Below are 24,681 nucleotides of genomic sequence, written 5' to 3' on the forward strand. Positions count from 1 at the left end.
CCCTTGCTTTGGCTTCTGAGTGTTAGATCAAAACAGAGTGCCACTATGCTTGGCATGAGAAGTCTTTAAAATAAAAATGTGTGTGAATACCTGAGTCTTCATATATGCAGTGCCTGTGGTGAACACAAGAGGTTAAGGGTCCTCTTGGGATCAATTACTTAGATTTGAGCTGCCTGGTTTGGGGCTTGGGAACCAATTGTAGGGCTTCTGTAAGGGCAAGGGCTCCCACCTATGACCTCTCTCCAGGCCCAGCACCCACCCAGCGGTTGACAAGGTGCTGGGGATCTGAACCAAGCCCACACATGTGCAGTAAGTAGTCTAGTGACTGAGCTAGATTCAAGTTTCGGTTATTTCCTCATCTGTAAAATGGGCCATGTCTTAGGAGGGTTGGGCCAACATTGTATCACACAAAGTCTTTGGTTCAGGTCAAAGCTTACACTGTGTAAGGCTCGCTTGGTATCACTGAGCAAAAGCAAGAATCAAAGTTAGAAACTACCTAAAAGGGCACAACATAAAACTCAAGCACATGCTTGGACTTAACACCCAACAGGGGAACTAGCAAATACAGTACCAGCCATGTTGAAGAACTGGGCCCTTTTCCATAGACACCCACCATCCTCTACAATGTCAAGAGCTACAGAGAAATGCAGACTGCCCCACTTCTCATTTGGTGACTTGTAGGATGAACAAGTTGAGTGTGGTTAACTTAGGCCACTTGGCTTCTTGTAAAGGTCAAAACTAAGGTTGGGTGTGACCAGTTATCTTCACCTGTGCCTTAATTTATGTAAAAGCTATCTGACCCAAAAAGAGCCAGAAACACTGGAGGCTTTTGTAGACCAAGCTGGCTTTGACCAGAGATCTACCTGACCCTGACTCCAGAGTGCTGGTATTAAAGATGTGCTATACAAGGTCCAGCATAGTGCTGGAGTTTTTATACCTTTGGCTGAGGACCCAATTAGAGACTCACAATTCTATCGCCAGTCCCCTGGGACTGTGCTGTTCTGGCCCCCTCAGGCATCAGGAATGCAAATAGTGCTCAGATACACATGTATCAACAACACATCAGCCAGTTGTCAGAGCAGGGAGGCAATCGTCTGAGAACCCGGTTTCAGAACCACTGATGTTTGTATTTTCCTCTTGTTTGAGGGAAACAACCCCGCATTCTATTGCTGGACTGCTGCAGTCTGTAATGGAGCTCAGGCTGTAGAAGCAGAGGGCAGTTTCCTGCCACGCAATAGTCTGCATCACCTGGGCTTAAGTTATACCCAAGTGGGACTTTATTGGTCCTGCCCCGCCCACATTCCCACCATGCCCCACCCAAGAGCTCAACATAAAGGGTTGCCTGACACCCAGGTTTTGTTGTTTTCCACTTTATTGCTCAAGCACAGGACTTGAGGTGTGCCTGGACCTTCAGCGTGCATTAAAGAGGCTGAGGGGATGGGGACAGGGACAACCTGGATGAGGAAACCGAGAGGAGGGAGGTCCTGGTAGGGGCTGTCTAGAGGTGATCACTGTGATAGCAGAGGACATTATCAGGAATACCATCTCAGGAGAGCAAGGCAGGAGAGGTAATGGACACAACAGTGGTTTTTCCCATGGCCCTAGCACCTGCACGGAGACCACAGGCTTGGAAAACAACCACAGAGGGAAGAGATGGGAAAACGGCTGCCCAGGAGTCTTCTCCACCCTGGCATATCAGACCCCACCCCTATCACATACCCCCTTCTACAACTTGAAAATGGAACTAACAGAGGGAGCAAAATAAATTAACACTCTGATGTATGTGTGGAAGGATATACGCTCCTGTGTCCTGGGGGAAGGAAAGAGGGGTTGACACCATCTAAAAGTACCCCCCATTTCACCCTCAGCCTGCTCTTCTCCCTTCTCCCCCAAAGCCATCATCCAAACAGATAGAAAAATAAAGGTCTAATTCACTCAAAATTCTTCAGTTTTTACAAAACTAACAGGGTGGAGTAAGGGAGCAGGGAGGCAGCTGCAGAGGTGGGCAGCGGAGAGGCAGGCTATGCTTCTGTCTCTGCCTGAGACTGGTTCCCGGCCGCACTGTTTGGTTCACCCTTCATCTCAGCATCAGTGGGATGGTCGCCCGCAGCCACTTCTGCCTTGGCCTGTAAGATGAGCAAGAGGAAGAGGCTGAATTCCTAAGCAAGATAATTCCTAAGAAACTGCATAGGCACAGCAATCCTGGAACTGTTTAAAGCACCCCTGCACACATGCACGCTCTAAATTGACAAGGCCATTCAACACATCACTATTGAATGTCACCGACCTCAGATAACCAAAATCATTTAAAAAACTATATATAACATATTAAGTCATTATTCAATTTTGCCTTTTTAATGTGGCTACAAGAAAGTATGTTTTGTGATCTGTTTCTCTGGGATGGTGTTAGGAACACTGAAGAAACAGGTATCATAAGATATGCTATGTATGTGCAGCAAAACGATGCATAGTAGGAAGTATCTAAAAGCACTCTTAAGCAGTAATATAAAACAAACCTCCACACATTTTTTTGTTTTGTTTTGTGTTATTTGGTTTTTTCGAGACAGGGTTTCTCGGTATAACTGTGGCTGTCCTGGAACTTACTCTGTAGACCAGGCTGGCCTTGAACTCAGAAATCCACCTGCCTCTGCCTTCCAGAGTGCTGGGATTACAGGCGTGCGCCACCACTGCCCGGCTCACATTATTTTATTTATAGGGAAAATGCACTATAGGGTGAGACAAAACTGGCAGGATCATGTGCCTCTGCATGGTAAGTATACAACCTTTTGGTTCTGAGTATGTGGGTACATGGGTCAAAGACAGGCAGATATCTGAGTTCCAGGCCAGCCTGGTCTACTTTGTGAATTTCAGGCTGGTTGTCTTGAACATAACACATATCAGAACTGTGCCTGGCGTTGGAGTGCTTCTCATGATGACCCCATTGGTGGGGTCAATACTGAAAACTTATACTCCTTTACTGCAAAAAAGTAATCTTTAGCTTATGCAACTGGCATGGGCAGCCAACGGCAGTGGGCACATCTGGGTGTGATCCACTGCAGTCACTTCCACCTTGTGGTAGTTTGAATGAGAATGGCCCAAGGCTCTTATATTTGAATGCTTGGTTCCTGGTTGTTGGGACTCTTTGGGGAAGGATTAGGAGGCATGGCCTTGTTGGAGGAGGTGTGCCTGCTCAGGGGCCTGAGGTATCAAAAGCCCAGTGCTGACTACACCTTGTGCTCACACTCCCCGCCAGGGCAGTCTCATACTCCAACCCACTGGAGTGGTGGTCCCTCTATCAACTCTCTTGTGAGCTGCCTTGGTTGTACTGTCTCTTCACAGCAATGGAAAAGTAGATAAGACACAGCGTACCCTGACCTTGTGCTCCTCCTCAGCCAGCCTCTCAAACATGTTGGCATACAGCTTTTTTTCCCGGGCGAGCTGCCTGCGGGTCCGCTGCTGGCACACAGCCAGCTGGGTCTTGGCCGCTTTGTTACTGGGATAGAGCTGCAGGACCTTCTGGAAGTCGGCTCGGGCCAGGTCAAAGTCATTCACTGCCAGGTGAGCCTCTCCCCGGCGAAACAGGCCCTTCTCATTGTTGCTGTCCAGCTCCAAGGCCTAAGAGCACAGAGAGGAAGGAAGCAGCAGGGACATCAGGCTCGTAATCCAAGAGGAAAAAAGGAAATTTGGGTTTTCAGGTGTATCTCTTCCCCAGATACAGAAAAGGACAAAACCCCAACTCAGCCCCTCCCTTTCACTTCCCCAGTCAGGGCTTGCTCAGTGTCTGCACCTACACTTCCCACCATCAAGCACGTGCTGCTTCCAACTCCAGGCCCGGAACTCAGGATTCTTAATGACATATCCTACTAACGCTACCCCACAACTGCCTGTCATGGTTACCATGTCCCCCGAAGGCATCTCACCTTGTTACAGCTTTCGATGGCAGCCGAGAAGGCCTGCAGTTTCAGATGACACATGGCCAGATTGAGGTGTGAGGCCAGTCGGAGCGCATGGACCTTTTGCATTTCCTCTCCGGAAAAGCTAGACTCGTATTCTAGCCAGGACACAATCTTCTTGTACTGCAGTAAGGCTTGCTTGTACTTGCCTTCCTAGAATGGGAGGGAGCTCAGACACAGTGCAGGTCCTGCAGCCCAGGCCGTCCTATCTGGTAGGCCAGTGATTCTTGGATACAGCCTCCCACTCCTTCCCATCCCAGACCAAATGGACTAAGATACACGAGATGACCACCTCAGGGGATGTCCACACTGGCAGAGCATCGTCTGGACAGCCCTCCCTGGGGTGCCCTGCCCTCAGCTCACCTTGAAGTACACGGTGCCCCTCTCTTTCACTATGTTGCTCTGCTCCAGCTTCTCTTCAGAGTTCATCTCCCAAGACTCCTTGGCCTGTCGTACCCCAAAGGACAGACACAGTGGTCACCTTCCCAGCATCACCCACAGACCAGACTCCAGGGAGGGAGTGCCTTAGGCAGACTCACCTTCTCAAAACTCTTCAGATGTACTTCATACTTCAGCTCAGCATGTGGTGGGATCTGGAACCTTTCCTTCCCAACGCTGCCAAAAGCATAGCTGTGGGGTGAAGGGCGCGGGGGTTACCTCACAGCCCTTCGTCTGCTAGACTGAAAAGGGCTTTCCTGTTGTTTTCTGGAAAGTACCTTCCCACCTTGAGACCTGGTTCAAACACTTCCTGTTGGACAACCATTTCTCTAACCTTTTCACTACACATTTAGGTGGTCCCTCCTCCCTTCTTGCCCCTAACCCATAACTATACACAACTGCTGAGACAAACTCAGAGACGACGACGAAGCAAGAACCACACTGAAGCCCTAGAGACTTTAGCATGTGTGGCACACAGGAGGTGTGTCAACAAATGCTAATGACTGAATGAATTATAGGCATATGAAAATCTTGATGATGGTGGGTAAGGGATCTGAATGAGGTGCAAATACAAGGAAACGCGGACAACTGTGGGCCACACTTTCAGATCCCCTCAAGAGTTCACGATGTTCTCAGCAATCCTGGAGTGGCGCAGGGGCGTGGCTCACCTTTCACTTTGTGTGGCCCCGATAAGTGCCTGTGTCTCACCTAGGTCTGAGGTACACAACAGAACGTTCTCCTTTCTCCATGCGCTGAATGGCCTCCTCCAGCCCACAGGGCAGATCCAGACTTTCCCCTTCCCCAACTTCAAAGCGGAGCTCCCGCTGGTCAAAGAGCCGGTCCTGATAGTAGCCTTCCAATGCCACTGGATGAAAGAGGAGTGCCCCAGGGGGTGAGAGGGCATGGTGCTGAAGAAGGTGCCACCAGCCTCCCCACACTCCACGTCACGGCTTAGACCCAAGATAACCATTGTGTCTCAGACCTGAAGGGGGGCTAAGGCTGTGTGGTCTAAGTCCTCATTTTAAGGATGAGACTAAAGGCTTATAGAAAGGAAACAACTTGGTCCACTCCACCCAAGGCCGTAAGTCTCTGAGCAGGAATCAAAGGCAACTTTAGACTTTCTTTCCGCACCTCCTCACCTTCTACCATAGCGCCATCATTGGGCCTGGCATAGCCCTCACCCCGAGTCCGTATTCTGCGGATGATCCCGCCATCTTCATCTTCTGTAAGGTCTTCTCCTTTGAACTCAAACAGCTCCACCTACATGATGAAACATAAGGTGACAACTCCTTTCTGCTAAGGGTGAAACTGCCTCCTTTCCACTCAGAAACGTCACCAGTAACGGCCAGACCATATCTTGCTAGAAGGATACACAGATTTTACTTGACTTCAGGAGGACAAGCTTTCTATCCTCCTGCTCTATTTAACAAGGACACACGATTGTTCATTGGGAAGGCATCAGAAGTGACCTGCCATCTCAATGGCCTTGCGAATATTCTCCCATGCCCACTGACTGGTTTTCTGCTCTCAGACTCAACAGCCTTAGTTCTCCTCAGTGGATCCAGTCTCAACCACTGACATATAGGAAGGTATCTCTCCCTCCTGAGCGCCAAGGTGCCAATATGCTACATTGCCCTTTATAACCCAGATGCTTCCTGACCCCCCAGACCCCTTTCAGTTGATGAAAGTATCAGTCACCTCTATTCTAGAAGGGCTGTTGGAGGGCCTCTTCTAACCGAAGCCTCATTTATTCCTGGTCATTCTGATGGTGGTTAGCCAGCTAACCTTTCCACCTCTCCTCCTCCTAAAGCTAGACCCTCAGGCTTAGCTACATTGTCTTCAAGAGGCAGGAAGGGCTGGAGGCAGCCAGTTAATGGGATGAGATAAGGGCTGGCTCTTTGCCCAGATCTGTGGCCAGCACTCACCTCAAATACAAGTGTAGCATTGGGGGGGATCTTTGGAGGGCTGCCTGCTGAACCGTAGGCATATTCTGGCTTGCAGGTGATACGGCACACTTCCCCCACTTTCATGGTTGCCACACCAATATCCCAAGCCTTGATGACCTCCCCTGTAGGTAAAGGAAAAAAGACCCACTTAGCAGGGACCTCACTGTAGGCTCAATGTCCCCAAAGACAGGCACCGCACCATACCCAGGCAGAATCTGAACACCTCGAGAAATAGGACCAGGAGACAAGCAGCTGCACTGTTGTCGGTCTCAGGACATTCATCGAAAGATTGCTCAACCCTCCAACAACACAGTTCAAGAAGACTATCCACCTTAGAGCGAGGGAACTGCTAGATCCACGAGATGGGAAAGGAGGAGGAGGCCTGTCCCGTAATAGCAGAAGACAACACAGGATGGGCAACAGATGGGTTCTTAGCCATGCCCTCTTAGGCTCCATGTTGGTGGCCTTTTCCTTTTCGATGGCTAGTTTCTGCTATTTTGCCAAGGCTGACTTGAACTACTGGCTCAAGGCTTGCCTCAGCCTCTGGGAGCTGGGAACAGAGGTAAGCAGCTCCATGCCCAAGCGCAAGCGTGGCTGTGACTGTCATTTTTGCTTGTGACAGCTGCTATCAACTTCGGAGCCTATCCTGCCAGCCGGCTAACCAAGCCTACCTTTTCCCAGGTCAAAGGAGAATTTGTCCTTGCCGTCCAGACTGGAGTCAAACTTGGTGCCATCTAGCAGCCAGCCAGTGTAGTGGACAAAGACTCGGTCCCCAATCATGGGTGTCTCTGTGCCTGTACCCTCTCTCTTGATGACCTGGAGGGAAGGGAGAGAAAGTGAGTACCGAGGGATGGGGGCAGAAGGGCCCCAACTACCCATAAGCTCCCCAAAGGCACATACCGGATGGGCTCGGCTGCCCCCACTGCCCCCTGCTTTTCACCAGGTCTGAGAGCCCAGTCTTCAAATGATTCTGATACTAGAGAATTTAGCTTAGATTCAACTAACCTCCTCATCTCCCTCCAGGTCCTGCTTTGGAGAACTGCAGATAGCATAATTTGGGTTCAAGTTTTGTCTATGGTTTTGAACAAGTGGCTAAACTATCCAGAACTTATCGGTCAGGCACTGAAGACAATCCCTATCCTCCAGAGGTGCTCTGAGAAAAAACCTGATAGAAACTAGTGGGTCATCAGATCAGGGTCTGGTGCGAATACAATGGAAGGAGTAATGAAAAGAACAGATCTGCTCAAAACAGGGAAAAGGAAGGGCCAGATTACAGAGGAGCACAAAGGCTCTGTGTCAGGCGCGAAGGGAAACTACCTGACCACCAAGGTAAGGAGTGCTTTATCTACATCTACATAAGCAGGCATCTACTTCTGCTTAACATTTTTACATATGGTGATGGGCGAGCCAATAGGTAGATATGGAACCATCCTCTAAGGAAAGGCTTCCTTAATAAGAATGTACAGGGTCCTTGAAGGAATGGAGGACGAAAGAGGAATTGGCCCGCTCTGGGAATCAGAACCTAGCGCAACGGAGAAGGAAGAGCCACATGTTCACAGGGCACAGCAAGAGCAGAGGTAAAAAGCCAGGAGCATTTCCTGGACCAACAAGGCTCCCTAAGGTCTCTGCTTTGCACAGGCCACACACACTAGGAGCTGAGCAGTGGGACGCACGGAGGAGAAACAATGGATGCAGGGAGACATGCAATGCGGGTTAGGATTTCACCGTCCTGGACTGCTGGCAGAACCTGCTCTGAAACGGCGCCCATTGTCCCAACCCTGGTCAGAGCGCCCTCCCCCTCACTCCTCCGGCTATTTGCTCCTCCGGCTTTTTGCAGTCAGGCGATTAGTGAGCCGCAGGCTCTAGGGCAAAGCACCTCCCCCACGGCCAGCACCCAATACCCCCGACTCAGAAAGACTCAAGAGGGGCGGGCGAGGAACTACAGTTCCCAGCATGCACCGCTCTTACTCTCCCCGGGCCGAGAAAGGGGGCACAGCATGGCCGAGCCCGTGACCTCGCTGGATCTCAGCGATTGCAAAAGGGGCGCAGAAAGGCACAAAGGGCTTTGGGCCAGAAACCTGCTCCGGGGAGCCGTTTCAGGTCCTAGTTAATGTTTAACTTTCAAGTGGGCGAGCCCTGGCACACCTTCGTCCAGGTGGCTGGCGCATGCTGCAGCCAAGGGTTTCCCGGGAGGCGAGGCCTGAGTCCCTCGGCGCGCCCGGGCCTCGTGCGCCCCGCCCGGGCCCCCGGCTGCGGCTCTCGCGCTCCGCTCCGCCCCTCTCAGTCGCACAGTGCAGCCGGATCGAGTTGGCGTTGCAGTGGGGGCTCCTTCCCGGACCGGGGCCGCACCCTCCGGAGCGTGCAGCCGCCGTGCCATTTTCAGGGCTGCAGCCCGGGCAGGGAAGACGAATTCCCCCATCCTCCGACCGCGGTACCCCCGAGGCCCATGAGCCTGCAGCCAAGGGCTCCGCGGCCCCCTCACCTTGAGCACGCCCTCGTCCTGTTTGGGGCTGATGTCCACTCCTTCGAGAGGCAGGGGCGCCGACTGCGCCCCGTTCTCGGCCGCCTTCATCTCCTCGGCGGTCATGGCCGCTGGGCGCACCGTTGGCTGCGGGAGTGGGGCGAGCGCGAGCCCGGCACTCTGGCCGCCGACCGGGGTGAGCGGCGGGGTGGCGTGCGGCGGAAGGCGGCGCTGCCCACCTCGAACCGCGCTCTAGGCTCGCGCACCCGGCTATCCGCGCGCTCGCCCGCGGCGGCCGAGTGGGGCGACGCCGAGAGGCGGGGCCGGCGCGATCCCGGCCCGCGATTGGTCCTATCCGCCTCGGGGGCGGGGCAGGGAGGAGCCTCACGAGCGGGCTGCAAAGGGGCGGGAGCGGAGAACTTTCTAGAGAAGCGGTTAAACGGGTTGGGGCTCTTGGACTGAGGGTACTGAAGAGGTTTTTTTGTTTGTTTGTTTTTTTGTTTGTTTGTTTCGTTTTTGTTAAGATTTGCTTTTCTGACTGATGGCTCTTTAGGGGTGCTCTCCTCTCCTACACCAGGACCTCCGGGATTTCGAAGATCACAGCCTTCCTTCCCTATGTCGCCCCTCCCCACTCCCCACCCCCACCCTTACTCCACCCCTCCGCCCGGGTCTAAGCGATTTTTCCAGATCCTTCTCTATCCTCAGGACTCCCAAGTCCTGGCCTGCCTGGTGGCCCGCCTTGTTCACCGAGGCCCACAGTGTAATAGCTGGGGACAGGCAGCCAGATGTGAAGTGGCAAAGGTGGGCCTTGCGTGATTGTGCCACAGATGCTCATGGTCCCAGGTGTGGGCACCTGAGTAGTGTGGGAAAGAGAGGTGGAGGGAGTGAAAGCGTGGGCCCACTAGGGAACAATTTCAGCCCAGGTACACAAATTGGACACAACTTCTCCCTCCCTGCAAGCTGGCAGGCCCAGCCAATAAGTTGCTTTATAAAATGCCATAAGCAGATTTATAAGAGCCTAAGACTTGTAAGTGTGTTAAAATACATTTTCTCTGACTATACTAATCAACCTTTTTTTGGTTAGTACTGGAACTCAAAATGGTTTCAGCTCACGCGAAAAACAAATTCTCCTTTCCCCCTTTACTAAAGGAGAATGGGAAGGAACCCTTTCTTCTCAACCTGCTGCTCCTAAGAGATGCCTATGGAATTCCAAGTCTATGTGGCTAAAACTGTGAAGTTCTAATTACTGAAACAGTGATGCCTTGATCTGCCGGCTTGATGGAAGGATCTGTCTGGAGAGGTCTTGACTCTGTCCAACAGGACAGCGCCACAGTTATTCAGCCTGGTGAGTGCTGTCAGATCTACCTATTGCATTATTGGCTTTGTGAATTTTCATTTCAGTGTACTGAACTTTTCGTCTCATGTGCCCGGCATGGTGCTGTTGGTTGTACTAAGCAAGTGATGGCATTTAAATAGGCAATAGGCTATTTATTCTATGGTGCCTGTTCGGTGGCTCAGTGGGTGCTGGTGCTTTTCAAAGTCTTCAGACCTGGGTTTGATTCCCAACACCCACAATGTTGAGAAAAAAACCTTCAAAGATGTCTTTTGACCGCCACACTTGTGCCCTATTATCCCTCCCAAAGGAGGGAAATAATAATAATAATAAATCCTTATTAAAGTGGTGTAAGTATGTTAGGTATTTTATTGTAGTCTCTTCTGATGGAACTAACAAATTGGATGTAGAAGTAACCCATCCTTTCCAGCAATTTTTTTAAAAGACTTATTTACTTAGTATATGTAAGTACACTGTAGCTGTCTTCAGACACCCCGGAAGAGGGCATCAGATCCAATTACAGATGGTTGTGAGCCACCATGTGGTTGGTGGGATTTGAACTCAGGACCTTCAGAAGAGCAGTCAGTGCTTTTAACTGCTGAGCCATCTCTCCAGCCCTCTTTCCAGCAATTTATAGTCTTGTTTGTTTTTTGAGACAGGATTTCTCTGTAGCCCTGGCTGTCCTAGAACTCACTCAGTAGACCAGGCTGGTCTTGAACTCAGAAATCGACCTGCCTCTGCCTCCCAAGTGCTGGGATTAAAGGCGTGCGACACTGCTGCCTGGCAACAATTTATAGTCTTATATAAGAGTTTAACCACGATCTGACTTCTTAGGTGGCTAGAGACACTGCTAGAGAATGTGCAGGGGCATGGCTACTAGTGAAGGCTCTTGGGAGTGAATGAAGGTTCTCGTATAACACTGGCTTGCCCATGGTACTTATCTCTCTGGTGCTCACATACGTACCTGCTGATTGTGGGAGAGACTGGTGAGTTTGTGTCTCTTTCCTGAGAACATTGTCGGTGGACACCTAACTCCTTATCTCATGCAGCACCTATCAACGGAGCACCCAATGTCAGCTGCAGAGCACTCAGCGCCAGCAGGGGAGCACTCAGCGCCAGCAGGGGAGCATTCAGCGCCAGCAGGGGAGCACTAAGCGCCAGCTGGGGAGCACTCAGCGCCAGCAGGGGAACATTCAGCGCCAGCAGGGGAGCATTCAGAGCCAGCAGGGGAGCACTCAGCACCAGCAGGGGAGCACTCAGTGCCAGCAGGTGCCTGCAGACTGCTGGGACAAAGCAACCTAAGTTATGGTACTCAGTGCTTACTGGTTCACCTTATAGTATAGCTGTCAAAATTGGGGCTGCTTGCCTCAATTGTAAGCCTTGTCTCTTGTCTGTGAGTCCTGTCAATAGAGTGATCCAGTGGTTACAAAGGTTGGAATGTTCTGGTGTGTCTAGTTGCAGCGTTGGGCTTCCTGTGGTGAGTGGACAAGTGATGACCACTACTGTAATGTGATGTGTGTGGGCATGGCGGTGAGCATGGAGCACTACGGTAAGAGGAACAGTGTCCTGCGAGGGTGTGAGGACAGGTCTCCAGCAGGAGGGCCCGCCCTTGGTGAAGCAGCTGTGGATGGAGGCCAACAGACAGGCACTGAGTCTGGAATCTCAGGGCAGGGCTATGTGCATCTGGAGTTTTTCCTGGTTGTGTATGTCATTGTTTTTTTCCTTGAAAAAAATTAAGTTTTTTTTTGTTTGCTTTTGTTTGTTTGTTTTACCTTTTTACATGTATGAGTGTTTTGCCTGTATGTATGTCTGGGCACTATGTGCATACAGTGCCCATGAGGCCTAAAGAGGGCACTGGATCCTCCAGGCTGGCCTTAGATCACTGTGTGGAATTGAACCCAGGTCTTCTGAAAGAATGGTCAGACTAAACCTTCCTTATGTATACTCACCTTCGGAGGTATCTTGGTCTCCTCCTCGTCGTCGTCGTCCTCCTCCTCGTCATCCTCCTTCTCCTCGTCCTCCTCGTCCTCATCCTCCTTGTCGTCCTCCTCGTCCTCCTCATCCTCTTCCTCCTCCCCCTTTACTTTTTCCCCCACTCATTTATGATATTGTCACTGTGTGAGTGTGTACCGGTATGTATATAGGTGTTTTTCCCTAGCCCTTTCTACCTAAAACACTAATTTCCTGTTATGGTACTGTATAGGGTGTGTGTGTGTCTGTGTCTGTGTGTGTGTGTGTGTGTGTGTGTGTGTGTTTCAGCACGGATGTGCCACAGCCCTAGTGGAGGTCAGAAAACAGTTGTGTGAAGTCAGCTCTCACCTTCTACACATGGACTCCAGGAAGAGAACTCAGGACATGAGGTTTGCACTGCAAAGTGCGTTTAGTGGATGAGCCTTTTCCTTTGTCCATCCCCCCCCCACCCCAAGACAGTGTTTCTTTCACAACCCCCAAGACACCCCCTCCCCCACCCCCAAGACTCTATGTAGTCCTGGTTGTCCTGGAGCTCACTATGTGGACCAGTCTGGCCTTGAACTCCTAGAGATCCACTTGCCTCTGCCTCCCTAGGGCTGGGATTAAAGGTATGTGCCTGGTTCTCAGTCCATCCACCTTTTGAAACACTGAACCCAGCACTCACTGATTGGCTGGTCAGAGAGCTCTGGGATCCTCCTGTTTCTTCTCAAACAGGAAGTCCCTACTCTTTTAAACAACAGGTTTCTTGTTTTCCTCCCCGAACCCTGTTTTCTCTATAGGATTTTGTCTGTTGTAGATATCTTACTTAGAGAGTGATGCTTTTTAAATGCCTTGAGTTAAAATTGTAATTTTATGTTTTGAAGAATGACGTCACGGAAGAGAGAGGAACAATGAAAACAAAAGAAAAGGATTCTTCAGGGAAGAAACCGAAATGGAAGCTAGAACGTGTGGGACAGATTTTCCCAGAATGCAAACAAAAATACTGCTAAAGATGATGAAAACAAACAAACGAAGTGAGGAAGTGCCATGCACGCAGCAGCCGCATGGGAGGACCAGCCAGTTCTGCCCCTGGGCTGCAGCACTGAGCGCTGTCTTGTGTGCTCTGCAGGTTGGAAGTCTTGCTTGCCTTCAGGCTTTTCAGTCAGCATGCAAAGCAATGGGCTCCATCGTTGCCTTTCCTGTAGAGATGCTCTCACGGCACTCCCATTTGTCCTTGTCCCCTGTTCTTTCCCACCCCTCCCCATTCTGTTTGTCTTCTCCCTTTTCCCAAGTGGTCTCTCTCTGCTTTCATCTCCTGTACACACATTTAACACATTTAAATTCCACACGTGAGGAAACATAGTATTTGTTCAAGTCTGGCATATTTTGCTTAACATGATCTTTGGTTTGAACCTTTTTGTGTGGCTAAGTAGCATTTCACTGTGCATATATACCACATTTTAAAACTCTTCTGTTGCTGCTGGACTCCTCTGCCTCTCCACAGTCAGTGTCTGTGAGGTGTGCAGCAGTGGGGCAAAAGCCCCGCCCGGTGCCCCTTCATTAGACTTAGCGCTAGGTCTTTTGGTTTGCTGCTGCTTTAAATGTCTCCAAAGATCTGTTTACTGCTGGTACAAAATATGTTTTTTACGAGTTAGGCTCACAACCAAAATGTCAAAATGCGTCTTACTTGCTATTTTCATAACTAGACTTCCTGTGCAACCCTTATTACTCTTTTTATGTTTTGGAAGTGAGGTCTCACTGTGTATCCCACTGTGGCCTCTCCCTGCTTTCCAAATGCTTGGATTAAAGGCCTCTGCTACCATGGCCATTGTTGGGTTTTTTTGTTTTTTTGTTTGTTTGTTTTTTTTTGTTTTTTGTTTTTTTCCATTTCCAACTGGGCAGTTCAGTGGCTTTAAATATAATGTAACATTGTGCAACCACACAATGTCGATTTTGTTTTGGTTTTTTTGTTTGTTTGTTTGTTTTTGTTTTGTTACAGTCTCCTAATGCCTAGGGTGGCCTTGACTGCTATGTGGCCAAGGGTGACCTTGAACTTCTGATTCCCCTGCTTCTACCTCCCAGCTTCCAGGATTGTGCACCATCATAGTCCACTTCTCGTTTTGCTGTACGGTCTTGTGGATCTCAAACCCATAATCCCCCTTCCTTCACCCCCCAAAGCTGGTATTCTAAGCAGCCATTACCACAATGCTTGTTTTAAGCAACAAGTTTGTGATAATTTGTTGTACCTGTTGGATGTCTGGTACTCAGCGTTCAGCAAAGGATGTGGAGTGAGTTCTTGTGACTCTCAGTCCATGTTGATAAGTTCTACCATATTGTTCAAAGTGGAAGGGGACCAGGGGTTGTAAGTGCTGGGAACAGCAGGAGAAGGCCACCCCAGGATGTACCTGAGCATCTGTGCACATCCATGGAGGAGGCGTAGATGGATCCAGTCCCAGGAGTTGAAGGTGTGAGAATCCTGAGGTAGAGGCTGCTGGATTCTGGGAGCCAAGACACTGGCCTCAGAGACACTGAAGTTATATCTTGTGGCTGGATGGGGAGGAAAGGAAACTGAGGAAGATTTCCCTCCCCCCTTAAGCTCCTTCTCCTCAGTTGTGGTGGGCAAGCGAATGGTCCTTCCTACCTAGTTCCATGAGCCTCACTGATTGTGTCAGTGGGAATCTGGGAGGCCAAGGCCACCTTCTCCTTGAATTCTCCAGCTCATTTGATTACCCAGTGTGTTCGCCACCCACCCCTAGGGCTGGTTCACTGAGACTATAGGAAGATGGCGTGGGTAAGTGTGTTAGTTTTATCAATATCTTACCTTATGCTGTATCCTGAAAAGACAGGGACCTAGTGTTGGAGTGAAATTGGGCTCAGGACTGTAGCACAAGATTCCAGAATACACTGCTGTGCAGAACCAGGGACAGTACACAGTTGTTCTCTAGATCACCCCTGACCTGGTGGCACACTACCCGATAGTGGGATTATGGGTAATCCCCCCTGGGTGGTTACCCATGTCTCTTTGCTTCAGAATGTCTAACTGAGGCTTCAGGAGCAGGATTCCAGGACGCCTCCAGCCCAGTGGGGACTTTACTATTTTCTTCCCTTCTATCTTCCTTTGGGAAGCTCCTCAAAAGTCTCTGAGGACTACTTCCCTGATAGCTCCTCCTGACTTAAGAGTTCTTCTCTTCGCTGCGTATGTCTGGTGTTCAGTGACTGCCATTACATTTCAGTTTATCATGGGGCCTCGTCTCACATGTTCTTCAGTTGTTACAGAGTTATGGGTGGGGCACATGTTTTGCTTTTGAATAAGATTACCAACTTCTGGGCTCAAGTCAGAGATGCCTGGGGCTTGGGACAGTTAGAATCTGCTGCTATGTGGAGCAAGCTTTCTGTGTGCTATGGAGAGTTTCTGTGCGTAAGTGACCCATAGGCAGGTGCTCCTCTGCTCCTCATATGCTCTCCCTTTATTTAGCAAACATCTTGTGTTTACTGAACTCCCGTGTGAGCGGTAAAGCATTCAGAGATGGCAGGTGGTCTCTCTGTCTTGGTTGTCTGGAGCATTTAGTTGTTCAGGCACTTTCCCTGTCTCCCGTGCACTTCCTTGGAGTTTGGTTTCAAACCTAACTCATTAGGCTAACTGAGATGCCTATTAACATATCAAAGCAGACTCTGTCGGCCAGGTTCTCCCAGCATCCCTCAGTCCCTACCTGTTTGAGGCTCCTGGCTGGCATAGCCCACCCTCTACCCTGAATTCTCCAGCCCAGGTACCAATCTGGGCTCCCCGCCTCCCAGCTCCTCTGGCCCCTGTATAAATCACCAATTTTGGCTGACCTATCTCTTGACTCCTGCTGCCCCCCTTGGTCTGCGGCTCCTGTCTTGCTCTCCCCCACCCTCCTTCACATGGCCCAGCTCAGTCTGGCGTGTTCACTCTGGCCTCTCCCAGATGTCTCCATCTCTACCTGTTTTCTCCCTTATATCTATAAAAAATATGTCAGCCCCTTAGGAGCAGTCATGTTCTCCTTTTATTTCTTTTTTTCATTCAGTTCACAGAGGTGCCTCCCATCCTAAGTGTCTCCCTAATCCATTGCCTCTGTTAGGTGTTAAGATTTCCAGACAATTAGACCTGCCCTAGGAGCTGAGGTATTGCTTCTCCTCACCAGAAGGGGGCATGTGAGATCACATGACTTGATCAAGCTGGGAGATCCTAATTGTAATCTCAATTTTGGTCAAAGGCTAAAACCCCAGAAGACTAAAGACTCCCCATCTTACCAGAGGGGGTGAGTTTAAATAAAAAGTTGCTAGTGGTTAAGGTCGGGGTCTTAATGTATAAGCAGAAATCACAGTGAACAGTGACTATCTTCCTTGTTAAAGCAGTAGAGGCAGTAACAGTGACAACAGGGTAGAGAGACGAACAAGGAAATTCAAAGTCTGATCTTTTGTGGGCCACGGTCTCCAACAACTGCGGACACCCTAAACACAGGAATGGTGAGCTGACAAAACCGGGGGGCCAGCCACTCGGCCCAACTTGTCTCCAACAGTTGATCCAGTAACTGTGCCACAAGCCGAGAGAAAAGCCAAACATTTCTAAATGGCTCTCAGATCTCTCTGCAGCTGCTGTTGTTTAGTCCAAAGGTAGAGACAGTGTGCAGGCTGACAGGTAGAGACAGGGAGGATGGGCAGAACTTGAGTCTAGAAGGGCAGAGAGATGCTCTCTGTTTTCACCTAATTTTTGAGTTAGTTGCTTAGTGTGATAGGTTTCCTCTTTCAAACTTGTCTTACAAATATATTCAATGTTTTGTTTTCAAAAGAACAAAACCAAGAACATTCAGTCTTTCTCTGCCACTGACTACCCCTATTTTTCTTCTCCAAATCTTTTTGGAAAGCTTAAATTCAAGTGCAGTAGTGAACTGACCGGGGTTTGTAGCTCTTAGGAGGTTAAGACTCATCTGTGGCAACCTAGTCCTTAACAGTCATACGACCACAGTATGCTTTTGTTGTATGAAAGCCTGGATAGGAACAGAAAGAAGTCTGTGGTCAGTTACTTTAGATGGCTTTGTTTCCTTGAACCTGGGGTAGGGGGCAGACAGCGGCTGTTGACTCTGTCAACATTGTCTGCTGAGGGCGGTGAATGTGAATGTCTGTGAGGGTAGTGTGAGTCACCCAAGTGTGTGCATACCCAGTTCATCCTGTAGGAAGCGAATGTCTTCTTCATTCTCTGTGTTGCAATAATCAGCCCCAGCATTTGGTCTGGGATGATAACGTGTATGATGGTGACGTCTTCGCTTGTCCGGTTCCCACAGAGTACTCCACACGTTTCTATGTCACTGATAGTATTAGCATCATTGAACTGGGGAAACTTGGTGTCGATCAAGGTACCATACACAGAGTGTGAGCCACTTCTGTCACTCAGCACTCGAGGTCTCAAAGGCCTGTCCGGGACTGCTGACTTAGCTAGCCTTCTGGCTGTGTTACAGTCTGAAGCCTGCAGATAGCACATGGGTTGTGAATGCTTATCAGAGGCTTTTCTAAGACAGGCCCAGCAGCCTCTGGGTCTGGTCCCACTTTGCTAAACTCTTGCACAATTTTTAGTCACTCTTTTCCCAGTCCCTGGTTCTGGATCATCTCCTCAAAGGCATGGAACTGTTTCTGTTCTACCCAGTGTGGCTTTTGCTCTCTTTCCCCGGCGCTCGAAGGATGGCCATGTGCTGCCCATGCCTTGGGAGCATTCCAAATCTTCCACCTTCTCTTTATAGTTTCCGTCTTCTTTGATGTGTTTCTCCAAACCCGCCTCAGGCCCCTCTGCCTAGGAAAAGCAGTCGGTAATTTCTTGACTGTCAGGAACGACGGCTATGTTTGATCTTGATATCCAGGGACTTGGTGCATGAAGGACTTGATGTACTTGCTGTAGAGGATAAAGGCATGTCCAGGGTTGCTTGCTTGAGTAAACGGAGGCTGTGTAGATGACTCGCTCCAGAGGGGTGTTCTGACAGGGTGGAGTATTGAATCCCACGGCATCTGCAAGCTGGGGAGGAGCTTCACCCTGGCTTTGGGTGGAAGGGTGATATTTCCATGGTCAGGCAGCAGACACAAAAAGCCTCTGATTCAGATTTCTGCCTTCAGAATACAGCCACATTGGAAGACTGTTGTTCTGAGCTCCATCTTGTTTGAAGACGGGTATCTCCCGACACAGAGAAGAGGTAATAATGTCAGTCACAGCTACAAGGGATTAAGAATGCAGTGATATGGTTTGCCTGAGTTGCTGGAGCTGAATGCCATGTGTGTCCAATATGGAGACTAGTCACTGGTCACTTGGGGTTATCCAGCGCCATTATGGATGATTCCATGGGAGCTCCGAAGTTCTAACGGGCGCCGCTAGGCTTGGGGGGAGGATGGTGTCTGTCATAAAGCAGGCGGTAGCTAATAGGAAGGCCAGGCATCTAGCCAGAAGATGGGGTGGGTGGAGAGGCTGGCAGGAGGGCGACAGCAGCCCTGACTGGCTGAGTCTGGGCGGGTGGAAGCCTGCAAGGCAGGCGTGTCAAGTCTTCTTTCCTCTGGGTCCTAGCTTAGGGAGATCGTCTCAGTGTTTTTTATAAGTGTTCATTAACAAAATTACCTAATAATTTGCAGGTGATATTTTCATGTGGGTCCCCAAATAGGGGAAAGATGATAAGGAGCAGTACAGCCGTAGGAACCCAGTGCTAAGTGTGGGCTGAGGGGCTGAGGCAGGAGGTCCTTCAGGGAACTGTGATGCTCTAAGGAGAGTAGGAGAGGAGGTACTTGAACTGAGTCTTGGAAGATGATAGGTGTTTCCCAGTGCACAAGGCGAGGGAGTGCATGGGTAGGCCAGAGCACAGCATTGCATGTGCTTGGCTATTTAAAGAAATAGAAAATTCTTCACTCTCCTCTCTCCTTTGAAGCGGATTCTCTTTATTTTCAGTATCAAAGACTTTTACCCTTTGAAGTCTGAAACTTGGGAAAGATTCTACAGGCTTCCTTCCACTTTCTGATTGAATTTTGAGGCCCTTTCCACAGAAGGGGGTGCACATTTAATACTACAAACCTGGTCAGAAACTCCCGGCTCAGGAGACCATAGACATGGGTGGGGGAAATCACTTCTGATGTTTGTATAATCTGTGCCCACCAAGTGCCTTCCACGTGTTGTGGCCATGCCCACAGCGCCATGCTGCTGCTTGCTCTGCTCCTAGAACCTTCTCCTGGCTCAGTGAATAGGCTCTCACAAAATTGGTCAAGAATCAGAAATGAGTTGGCGTGCTCGGTCCTAAGTGGGGCATCTCTATGACCCCTTCCAAGGTTCATGAGAGGGGACGGAAAGAATGTATGAGCCAGAGGGAGGGTTAGAGGACGTGGGTACCTCGGGAGGGTTAGAGGACGTGGGGTACCTCGGGAGGGTTAGAGGACGTGGGTACCGCGGGAGGGTTAGAGGACGTGGGTACCGCGGTCTTCTGAGCATTACATGGCTGTTGCCCTTTCTGACTTCCGGCGGCTCTGATTACCTACACAAACCCAGTGTAGGATTCGGCTCACCAGCCTTCTATCTCAGAGCAGGGAGCATCTCTGCCTCTTCTGAGGACTTGTAGGCAGTTAAAGGAGAGAGGGTCTCAGGCACAATCTTTCCCTGAGGATCTGTGAGCAATTACTGGGGTCTGGGGAGAGTTAGAAATAACTTTGTTTAGTGGTGTAGCTACTGGTAAGTTGTCCTGCTCCTTCAGTAGATTCATCAAGGGCAGAAGTGGGAGAAGCCAAGAGGGGGCCATGGGGATGAGTGGGTTAGAATGTATCATATACATGAATGGAGAAAGGGGCCAAGAGGGGGCCATGGGGATGAGTGGGTTAGAATATATCATATACATGAATGGAGAAAGGGGCCAAGAGGGGGCCATGGGGATGAGTGGGGTCACAGTGTGTCATATGCATGAATGAAATAGCAAGGTGAAATCCACTGCTCTGTTATTAGCATATTCCATTAATAAAATGAAATTAAACAACCAAGCAAACAACTTGGAGTATTAAGAGAGTACCTCTAGGCCTTAGTCCTTTCAAATTTGGAGAAATCTATTAAAATAGGGTAAGATACTAGGGATGTAGCTCAGTAAGAGAATGTTTATCCAGCATGTGCAAACCTGAGGACAGCCTCAAAACGTAAATAATTGCTTTAAGTGGCAGATCTGGTTACATGTTACATCTAGACAGTGAAATGTACAGCAAAGTCCTTGGAAGAGCATGAACATTGTCTGATACACCATCTGGATATGTTACTTTTTTGATGTCTCTCCTTATTTGCACTTACGTATGAATATATGTATGCACTCACACAGGGATAAATAAATGCACGTGTAATATATATATTCCGGCTCTATGACTATTTATGTACATGTATATCTACATACATTAAGGTGTATAAAATTATATACACCTCTTATAATTCTCTCTTATTTTTTCAAATGTATGTTTTATTTTTACTTAAAAAAATTGAGTATTTTGCCTGCAAGTCTCTGTATCACATATGTGCAGGGCCTGCAGGAGCCAGAAGAGGGCGATGGAGACCCTTGAACGGAAGTTATGAATGGTTGTGAGCCACCATGTGAGCCTGAGAATTGACTTCAGTCCTCCACAAGAGCAGATATGCTGTTAAACATCATGTCATCATCTCTGTAGACTTGTATGCGTTCTTTACTAACACACAGTTAGGAGGTTAATTTAAAATAAGCAAGTTAATTAACCAACTCGGTATTTTCCAAAGTAAAAAACAAGAATTATATCACAAGTCTGAAACCCAAAGGAAAAATGATAGCCCAGCCAACTCTGGTAGATACCACTCCAGACTTGGAACAAAGTGCTGGGCCTGGGCTCAGGGGCTGGTGGTTCTCTTTGAATAAAGGTTCTGTTGAGTCCCAAACTGTGAACAGAGTTGCAGCAGCAGTAGACCCAGCAGCAGGCTTTCTGCTTTCTGTACACGCTGCTGCCTGGCTTGATCTGGCCTCCCCACCAGTGGTAACTTAGATAAGATATCCTCTGTGGTATTGGCATTTGAATGCTTGATCCCTAGCTGATGGCACTGCTTGGATAGGTTTAGGAAGTGTGGCCTTATTGGGGGAAGTGTGTTACTGGGGGCAGGCTTTCAGAGCATAAGACTGGATACTACATCCAGTGTACTTTCTACTCTGTGCTTGTGATTCAAGATGTGAGCCTTCTGCTCCCTGCCCTGGCCACCACACCCTCGCTCCGCCATCGTGGATTCACCCCTGGGAACTCTCAGTCTCTTCCTTCCTGAGTCAGAGTCGCCATGCCCTGGGTGCTTATCACAGCAGTAGGCCCTAACTAGGACACTATGGTAACAAGCTTGGAAATTTTGTTTCCATTTTGGTGATGGTATTCTCTTATTTTTGTGATAATGCTTTATTCGAAGCAGGGAGGGGCATTTAGAAAGTTCAGACAGAATTGTAGGTGCGAGTTCCTGTGGTCTTAATTATGGAGCACTGCTAGCATCCCTTCTAGGCTCGGCTCTGCAGTTACCTGGCAACAGCCAGGTAGGCCCGCCTTCCTATCACAGGGGCTGTTTGACCCCTCCTCTCGCTCTTACTTTCTGACGAGCTTCTTACTCTCCTGCTTTCTCTGCCTCTCGGTCTCTTTCCCCCTTCCCTCCCCTCTCTCCACATGTTCCTGACCAGCCTCTTCCTCCTCTCCTCCTCCTCCTCCTCCTTTTCTTCTTTTCTTCTCTTCTTCTTCTTCTTCTTCTTCTTCTTCTTCTTCTTCTTCTTCTTCTTCTTCTTCTTCTTCTTCTTCTTCTTCTTCTTCTTCTTCTTCTTCTTCTTCTTCGTCTTCTTCGTCTTCTTCGTCTTCTTCGTCTTCTTCTTCTTCTTCGTCTTCTTCGTCTTCTTCTTCTTCTTCGTCGTCGTCTTCTTCTTCATCGTCTTCTTCTTCTTCTTCTTCTTCTTCTTCTTCTTCTTCTTCTTCTTCTTCTTCTTCTTCTTCTTCTTCTTCTCCTTCTCCTTCTCCTTCTCCTTCTCCTTCTCCTTCTCCTTCTCCTTCTCCTTCTCCTTCTCCTTCTCCTTCTCCTTCTCCTTCTCCTTCTCCTTCTCCTTCTCCTTCTCCTTCTCCTTCTCCTTCTCCTTCTCCTTCTCCTTCTCCTTCTCCTTCTCCTCCTTCTCCTTCTCCTCCTTCGTCTTCGTCTTCTTCTTCTTCTTCTTCTTTCTCCTCCTCCTTTCTTTTTCTTCTTCTCTGCCTTTACTCCCTTATCAACTCCCCTTCTCTGTCCCTAGATACCCTCTATTCTGTACTATACCCATCATATGGCTGGCACCTCAGAGGAAGGGATACCTCAGCATGGGCCCACAGATGCACCCCTCCCACCTCACCATACCATACCTGCTCTATCAAGCCATATTTTGGCTCTCTTTTTATAAAACACAACAATTGTGGTTTTATATTAAAAGCTTTTAAATTTGTTTTTATTTTATGTATATTAGTGTTTTGCATGTATGTATATAAATCTTCCAATTTGTGTACAGTGGCTGAAGAAGTCAGAGAAGGTACTGAATCTCCTTGGGATTAGATACAGGGGGTTGTGAACCACCACATGGATACTGGGAATTGATCTCAGGTCCTCTGGAAGAGCAGAGCAGCAAGTGGGCTCTTAATCACTGAGCCATCTCTCCAGCTCATGTTACCAAAAACTTCTTGAATTTCTGCTATTGTCTTTCCTAAGAGACAGACAGTTCAGTACTAACTGATCTGTTGCCTCCAAATACTAAGGTTTTGGGGTCCTTTTATGGTTACTAGTCAATACTGGTAAAATCAGGTTCCACTTTTGGAGTTTTTAGTCTCATTAATAAAAGAATTTACGAGTGGACTCAGATGGAAACTTGAGGACAATTTTATTACAGTTTAAAAGAAACCCATTCCACAGCAGCAGGTCAGGCGAGCCTTAACCTCAGCTGCTGCTGGGGGGAGGAACGTGGAGGAGAGAGGAGAACACTTAGGCTATGTAAGCCAGCATGGAGGCTAGGCACCTGGCAGAGAAGCTCTCACATGGTGGGAGGGGGGCTCGAAGGAGTAAGAAGCCCACAGTGTTAGGGAAAAGCCCAGAGAGTTTAAAAAAATGCTTAAAAAAGAGAAGAAAAGGAAAAGCTATGTTTTCTGAATAATTCAGAAAAGCGGACAGACTTAGGGCTCTGATGGCTACAGCTTGTTTGTAAGCTTCTGACGCCTGCGTGAGTATGTATGTGTCTGTGTGAGTATGTATGCGTCTGCATGAGTATGTATGCGTATGTGTGAGTGTGTGAGTCTGGGCTCACATGCCAGAGCACGCATGGAGGCCAAAGGGTAATCCACAGGAGACAGTTCTCTTCTTCCCTCATGTGGGTTTCTTGGGATTGAACTCAAGTCAGCTGAGCCAACTTGTTTAGAGACAGGGTCCCATGTCGCCCAGGATGGACTGGACTACTCATGTAGCCAAGGATGTCTACATTTCTGATTCTCCTGCCTCCACCTTCCAAGTTCTGGAAGTAGATGATGAACTAACAGACCTAGATTGTGTGGTGCTGGAGACTGAATGCAGGGCCCTGTGCGTGCTAGGACTGCATTCTACCAGCTAACCACCTCCAGCCTCTTCTACGCTTTAAAAACATAATGTAGCATCAGTATCCTTTCATGTTATGTATTATTTTACAAGTTGTTCTTATTGGCTACACAGTGTCTTCTATATCTGAACTGTAATTATTTATGTATTATTAAATTATTTTGAATTTTTATATATAAATTTCACAATAAGCATGTAAATGCTATGTATATTTCTGGTTAAAATAAATATTTTTAAAAGTTATTCTTTCCAAGTATTTAATTTTTTTTATTTTAAAATTATAGTATATATTTTTCTTTTTCTTTCTTTTTTAAAGATTATTTTATGTATGTAAGTACACTGTCACTCTCTGCAGACACACCAGAAGAGGGCATCTGAACCCATTACAGATGGTTGTGAGCTACCATGTGGTTGCTGGGAATTGAACTCAGGACCTCTGGAAGAGCAGCCAATGTTCTTAACAGCTGAGCCAGCTCTCCAGCCCCATGGGTGTTTTTCTTGCATATGTGTACTACGGTGTACTTCCTGAAGAGGCTTGAAGGAAGGCATCAGAATTCCTGGAACTGAAGTTGCTCTTGGTGATTTTGAATGAGAATGGCCCCGATAGGCTCATATGTTTGAATGCTTGGTCCTCGGTTAGTGGAACTGTTTGGGAAGGATTGGAGGCGTGGCCTTGTTGGAGGAGGTGTGTTCCTGGGCAGGTGGATGGGCTTTGAGGTTTCAAAAGTCCATGCCAGGCCCAGTCTTTCTTATTGCTTTCAACCTGTGGATCAGGTGTAAGTTCTGAGCTACTTCTCCAGTGCCATCTTTGCCTGCCTACTACCATGCTCTCTGCCAAGATGGTCATGAACTAACCCCCTGAAACTATGAGTAGAAATTAAGAAAGCATTTAAATGCTTTCTTCTACAAGATGCATTGTTCATAGTATCTCCTCACAGCAATAGAACAGTAAGTTATCAACTGCCACTTGGATTCTGGTAACCCAGGTCCTGTCCAAG

General features: G+C 48.6%; 1 protein-coding gene and 1 long non-coding RNA gene across 3 annotated transcripts; one reads left to right on the plus strand and one right to left on the minus strand.

The window, feature by feature from the left end:
- Positions 1 to 1,911: 1,911 nt before the first annotated feature.
- Positions 1,912 to 9,095, minus strand: Fkbp4 (FKBP prolyl isomerase 4). 2 transcript variants are annotated; one of them, XM_052174968.1, is made up of 10 exons: positions 8,820 to 9,095; positions 7,009 to 7,153; positions 6,317 to 6,459; positions 5,531 to 5,651; positions 5,100 to 5,256; positions 4,493 to 4,583; positions 4,317 to 4,400; positions 3,921 to 4,106; positions 3,376 to 3,615; positions 1,912 to 2,126 (listed from the first exon to the last, which is right to left on the minus strand). In XM_052174968.1, the coding sequence occupies exons 1-10, from the start codon at positions 8,922 to 8,924 to the stop codon at positions 2,022 to 2,024; spliced, it is 1,377 nt and encodes a 458-aa protein (XP_052030928.1). In that variant the 5' UTR covers positions 8,925 to 9,095; the 3' UTR covers positions 1,912 to 2,021. The 2 variants fall into 2 exon arrangements, with proteins under 2 accessions (XP_052030928.1, XP_052030927.1); XM_052174967.1 differs by having other exon boundaries at positions 3,370 to 3,615; positions 8,820 to 9,094.
- Positions 9,096 to 9,209: 114 nt separating this feature from the next.
- LOC127679257 (uncharacterized) lies at positions 9,210 to 20,450 on the plus strand. Its single transcript, XR_007976709.1, has 4 exons — positions 9,210 to 9,262; positions 9,948 to 10,143; positions 11,181 to 11,439; positions 12,966 to 20,450. It is a non-coding gene; the product is annotated as an uncharacterized LOC127679257 (long non-coding RNA).
- The last annotated feature ends 4,231 nt before the right edge of the window (positions 20,451 to 24,681 follow it).

Source organism: Apodemus sylvaticus, chromosome 2, assembly GCF_947179515.1.
Source record: "Apodemus sylvaticus chromosome 2, mApoSyl1.1, whole genome shotgun sequence".
Classification (NCBI taxonomy): Eukaryota; Metazoa; Chordata; class Mammalia; order Rodentia; family Muridae; genus Apodemus; species Apodemus sylvaticus.

Excerpts from the sequence above, each read along its gene's own strand:
- Fkbp4 (XM_052174967.1), bottom strand. The coding sequence starts at position 8,924 with ATGACCGCCGAGGAGATGAAGGCGGCCGAGAACGGGGCGCAGTCGGCG. Across the intron at positions 5,652-6,316 it reads ATGCTACACTTGTATTTGAG|GTGGAGCTGTTTGAGTTCAA; the intron begins GTGAGTGCTGGC and ends TTCATCATGTAG. Across the intron at positions 3,616-3,920 it reads CCATCGAAAGCTGTAACAAG|GCCTTGGAGCTGGACAGCAA; the intron begins GTGAGATGCCTT and ends CTGTGCTCTTAG.